At 40.7% G+C, this 5,196-nt stretch overlaps 1 protein-coding gene across 1 annotated transcript; it reads right to left on the reverse strand.

The window, feature by feature from the left end:
• Nucleotides 1-3,370: 3,370 nt before the first annotated feature.
• On the reverse strand, nt 3,371-4,306 carry LOC132571930 (vomeronasal type-2 receptor 26-like). The gene has a single exon (XM_060238721.1). The coding sequence runs from the start codon at nt 4,304-4,306 to the stop codon at nt 3,371-3,373; it is 936 nt and encodes a 311-aa protein (XP_060094704.1).
• Nucleotides 4,307-5,196: the final 890 nt, after the last annotated feature.

The raw sequence follows: 5,196 nt of genomic DNA on the forward strand, positions 1-5,196 counted from the left end.
CAAAACCCCAAATCATATAGACCAATTTCAATATTGAATCATGATTTTATAATTTTTTCAACTATCCTAGCCCGTAGATTAAACAAAATTATTTGCACCTATGTCCATGAAGAGCAAGAAGGGTTTATTCCTGGTCGCTCCATCTCTGACAATAACAGGAGGACTCTTAATTTAATACACCATGGCAAGTCATCTAAACTAACTTCATTAATTCTTTCTTTGGATGCGGAGAAAGCGTTCGACATGCTTGAAATTAAGTACCTAAAAGCTGTCCTAAATCACATGGGTTTTGGCCCGAACTTTCTTAGTTCAATTGCAGCCATCTATAAAGATCCTAAAACGCAGTTAACTATTAATAGTTACAGATCAGAAGAAATACGTTTGACTAGAGGTACACGACAAGGTTGCCCGCTTTCTCCAATTTTATTTGCCATATCATTGGAACCATTAGCACATTTAAAGATCGGATCCTGAAGTTGAAGGCATTAAAGTGAGAGGCGTCTCTCATAAAATCAGTCTCTTTGCTGACAACACTGTTTTTTATTTGAGTAACCCGGTGCAATCGCTAACAAAACTAATGAAAACTTTGGCTTTATTTAAGAAATTCTCAGGTTTAACTATTAACATGTCTAAATCAGAGTTGTTCCCAATTCATGTGCCTCCAGATGTCTATCTACAATTAGAACAGCTTTTTCCTTTTAGATGGGTTACCAGATCATGGCATCATTTGGGAATCCATATACCTTTAGATCTATCTAAACTATTTGATGCCAATTTTAAGCAGCTATTTACATCCATTAAAACCAATCTAGCTATCTGGGCTAAACTCCAGCTCAACCTGATTGAAAAGATAGATCTATTAAAAACTTTTGTTCTTCCTAAATTTCTTTTTTTATTTCAAAATCTACCTATTCCTATTTCGAACAAGGATATGAAGTCATGGCAACAATGCCTATCTTTTTTCATTTGGAACAACAAAAAACCTAGGATTTCGTATCATGTTATTTCCAGACCGGTCGTTAAGGGAGGGCTGGCAGCACCACTCCTGAATAGCTACTATGTGGCAGCTCAGCTATGCAATGTTTTGCTTTACGCTAAGAAGGAATGTCATCTACCCTGGATTCAAATTGAATCAGCCAGTATCTACCCTCTAAGTCTTAGAGAACTCCTCTGGAACTCTAGGGCTGATAGGAGCAAGGTGTTGTTAACTAACCCTTTTTTATGTTGTACTTTGAAAACATGGGACAAGTTCAGAACATCTGTGGTCCAGCCTTCCACTCCGGTCATGACCTTCTTGGGCCAATCATGGTTTCCTCTGGGAACTTCTGAAGGGAGTTTTAAAACTTGGAGACAGCTAAATATCTTAAGAATTGCTGATATCAGTTCTAAAGGAAAACTGCTTACCCGTTGTCAATTAGAATCCAAATATAAGACCAATATCCCTTGGTATGAATACCATCAACTCCATGACACATTAAATAAGGTAATTCCTGTTATGATACTTACAGATCAATTATTTTTGAAAAACTAGTTCTTAATGAAAACACGACTATGAGAGGAGTGATTTCAAAAATCTATAATTTATTAAATCAAAAAAATTGGTCACAGGAGTCAACTCAACAAAATGCGTGGAGCAAAGATTGCTCTTTTAACTTAACTGAAGAGCAATGGTCTAAAATATGGTCCTCTCCATTAGGTAGATCACGGTGTACAAATTTCAAACTCCAGCAGTATAAACTATCTTCACGGTGGTACCTAACCCCTCTGTCTCTGAGCCATGCAACAAATTCTTCACTTCTCTCTGCTGGAAAGGATGTGGTGAAGTTGGATCCTTTTTCCACTGCTGGTGGTCCTGCCCTAAAGTGCAGTCCTTTTGGAATGCCTTGATAAATAAAATTGAAGCCATTACTAACGAATCCGTTCCCCGCACCCCAGAGTCTATTTTACTTAATTTTTGGCCGGATAACAACTATACCAAACAGAAACAGGAACTTATTTCTCTTTTGATTTTGGCAGGGAAAACCCTGTTAGCAAAATATTGGAAAGCTGCGAGAATTCCCTCATTAACCCTGTGGTTCCAAAAAGTGTGGGATATAGTTATACAGGACAAAATTGCTTCGCAACTTAATTTTAGCGACAATCCTAAAGCAGGAGAAAACTTTATTGAAAGATGGTTTATTTTTTTTTATTACATAAATGCCAATTCATCGAAAAAAAATGAAATGCCAAAAAAAATTTAAATTTTGTTTTGTTTTAAAGTATGCAATTTATCTGAGACGGGGCCTTCGGTCTTGGCTGTGGGTATTGGAGTAGCAGAAGGTTAACACTGCGGGAGAATTGTTGTTTTTTTCTATATTGTATTGATATTTGTATCTATGACGTATTTGTTTTGAAAAAATGGAGAAATATTGAAAAATAAAAAAAGGAGTTTAAAAAAAACATCTGCTATTCATGTCTTGTGGCTCTCAAACATCTGACATTTATTCTATGTGGCTCTTATCATAGAATCATAAATTGGAAGGTACCTCTAGGGTCATCTAGTCCAACCTCCTGCACAATGCAGGAAATTCACAAATATCATTCCCCCCCCCCCAAATTTACAGGATCTGCATTGCTGTAGATCTAACCTCTGCTTAAAAACCTCCAAGGAAGGAGAGCCCACCACCACCCAAGGAATCCTATTCCGCCGAGGAACTGCTCTAACGGTCAGGAAGTTCTTCCTAATGTTCAGATGGAAACTTTTTTGATTTAATTTCAACCTGTTGGTTCTTGTTCTACCTTCGGAGGAAACAGAAAACAATTCCACACCATCCACTATATGGGCAGCGGGGCGGGTGCTCCAACTCGGAAATAATTTGTGAGGGGGCCCCCAATATTTTGACGGTCTAGAAGCCTCCACAGGGTTTAATCCGGCCCTGTGTAATTTTATATCTTATCACTCAGTTTAGGGTTGCCAGATCCAGGTTGGGAAATTCTTGGAGAATATGGAGATGAAGCCTGAGAAGAGTGAGGTAGTTGGAGAGGGGGTCCAGGGCTAACAAGGCTGGCACTCAGGAGGGGTTAGCAGATCTTACCTTTCACTTGGATTGACATCATAGGACATGACATTGCACCTCATGGGGTTTCATTGCCTCCCCAAACTCCACCCTTCCTAAGCAATGCCCCCAAATCATTAGGAATTTATTTAACTTACAAAGGGTCATTTTCTCCAGGTGAACTGATATGTGTTGCCAGGAGATCAGTGGTAATAGCAGGAGACCTCCACCCACCACCTGGAAACCCTAATAAAACCTCAAAGCATGCAAAGACAAGTGTATTGGTTTCAATAGCGCATAAAAGAGAAATATTATCAAATTCTTTTAAAATGTACTCAAAAGCAGATGGTATCTTGATGTTTCACCATTAGTTGTTCCTTTGTATTCAGATAAGGCCTCAGTAAAATAATGTAGCATTTGGGAAGAAAGATGCAGCCCAGTAAGCCCAAGCTGGAGGCCAAGATAGAGAAGACCTGCACAGCAACCATGTATTTCCCCTTAGTGCTCAGGTAGGTGGGCACAAAGGACACCCAAACACTGCAGAACACCAACATGCTGAAGGTGATCAGCTTGGCTTCATTGAATGCCCCAGGCAGCTTTCTAGCTAGGAAAGCCACAGTGAAGCAGATGGCGGCCAGAAAGCCCATGTAGCCAAGGGCAGCATAAAACATGGCCACAGACCCTTCATTACATTGCAGTATAATGTGACCAGACTGGGAGTGGTTGTCAGATTCTGGGAAGGGGGGAGAGATACTCAGCCAGAGAATGCAGATGCCCACTTGAATAGTGGAACAGGAAAAGACTATGAAGTTGGCCAAGCTCTTCCCCAGCCATTTCCTCATCCTGCTCCCAGGCCTTGAGGCCATGAAGGCCATCACCACAGTGACAGTTTTGGCCAACACAGAAGAAACAGCAATGGAGAAGATGGTGCTGAAGGCAGCTTGTCGGAGAAGGCAGGTCACCTTCTGGGGCTGACCAATGAAGAGGAAAGAGGAGAGAAACGAAAGTTGGAGGGAGATGAGGAGAATGTATGAGAGGTCCCGATTGTTCGCTCTGACCACTGGAGTTTCTAAGTATTTAATGAAGACTCCCAAAACAAAACTTGTGATTAGGATGAAGAAAAGAGTGAGGACATTTAGGGTGATCCCCAAAGGTTCTTCATAGGACAAGAAAGATGTATGCTTGGGAACACATTGATCTTGGATCTTGTTTGGATGTTGACCTTCTGGACACTTGTGACAATGACTTGCATCTGAAAAGGACATATTCATTTCAGTAAGATATTCACAACTGAGATCTATTTCCAGTCAAACAGATAATACAGGGCTGAAGGATCCTAAGGTTTGTATTGGCATGAGGTTCCCCCCACACACCCCTGTGTTATCCAGATTGCAGTGGAGTAAGGGTAAAACCAAGCCCCAGACAACAAGGTGAAGCTAGGATGGATTATTTTTTTTTTGCCCTGCCCCACCACTGGCTCCAAAAGCGATGTGACTGAGACTGTGCTCTTCTTTTTAATTATTCTCTATTAGGCATGGGCCTGCTTGCTCTGCTCACCAGCCCAGCTGTTTGCTGTGCTTCTAATATTTAACTGTTGTCTGAATGCAGAATGAGAAGTTTTGCCTCCTCCAAAACAGCAGAAGCAATACTAAATGAAGCAACAGCAAGAGTGATCATCCTTATTTTTTTAAAACTACAGCCAAAATAATATTTGTAACAAATGTCATACACTCCTCCCCAAGGGAAACCCAGTGTGCCTTACTTTGTTCTCTCGTCCATTTTATCTTCACAACAACCCTGAAAGGAAGCTTAGGCTGAAAGTTTGTGACTGGCTCCCACAACCTTCAGTGGCAGATTGAAGATTTATACAGGATCTCCTTGATCCTAGTCTGATATTCTAACCACTACACAACACTGCCTCTGAATGCTCAGTCTTGTTCTTAAACCCGCTTTGTTTTATAAAGGAAGAGATATGTTCCATCCTGTCTTTGTGTACTGCCTTTCTATACAACGGGGACCCTGAGTGGCTTGTATCATTCTCTTGTTCTCCATGTTATCCTCACAACATCAACCTTATGAGGTAGGTCTGACTGACAGTGTGTAACTGGTCCAAGGTCACTGAGTAGCTTCTCATGGCAGAAAAGGAATTCTAATGTGGATC

This window comes from Heteronotia binoei, chromosome 5, assembly GCF_032191835.1.
Source record: "Heteronotia binoei isolate CCM8104 ecotype False Entrance Well chromosome 5, APGP_CSIRO_Hbin_v1, whole genome shotgun sequence".
NCBI lineage: Eukaryota > Metazoa > Chordata > Lepidosauria > Squamata > Gekkonidae > Heteronotia > Heteronotia binoei.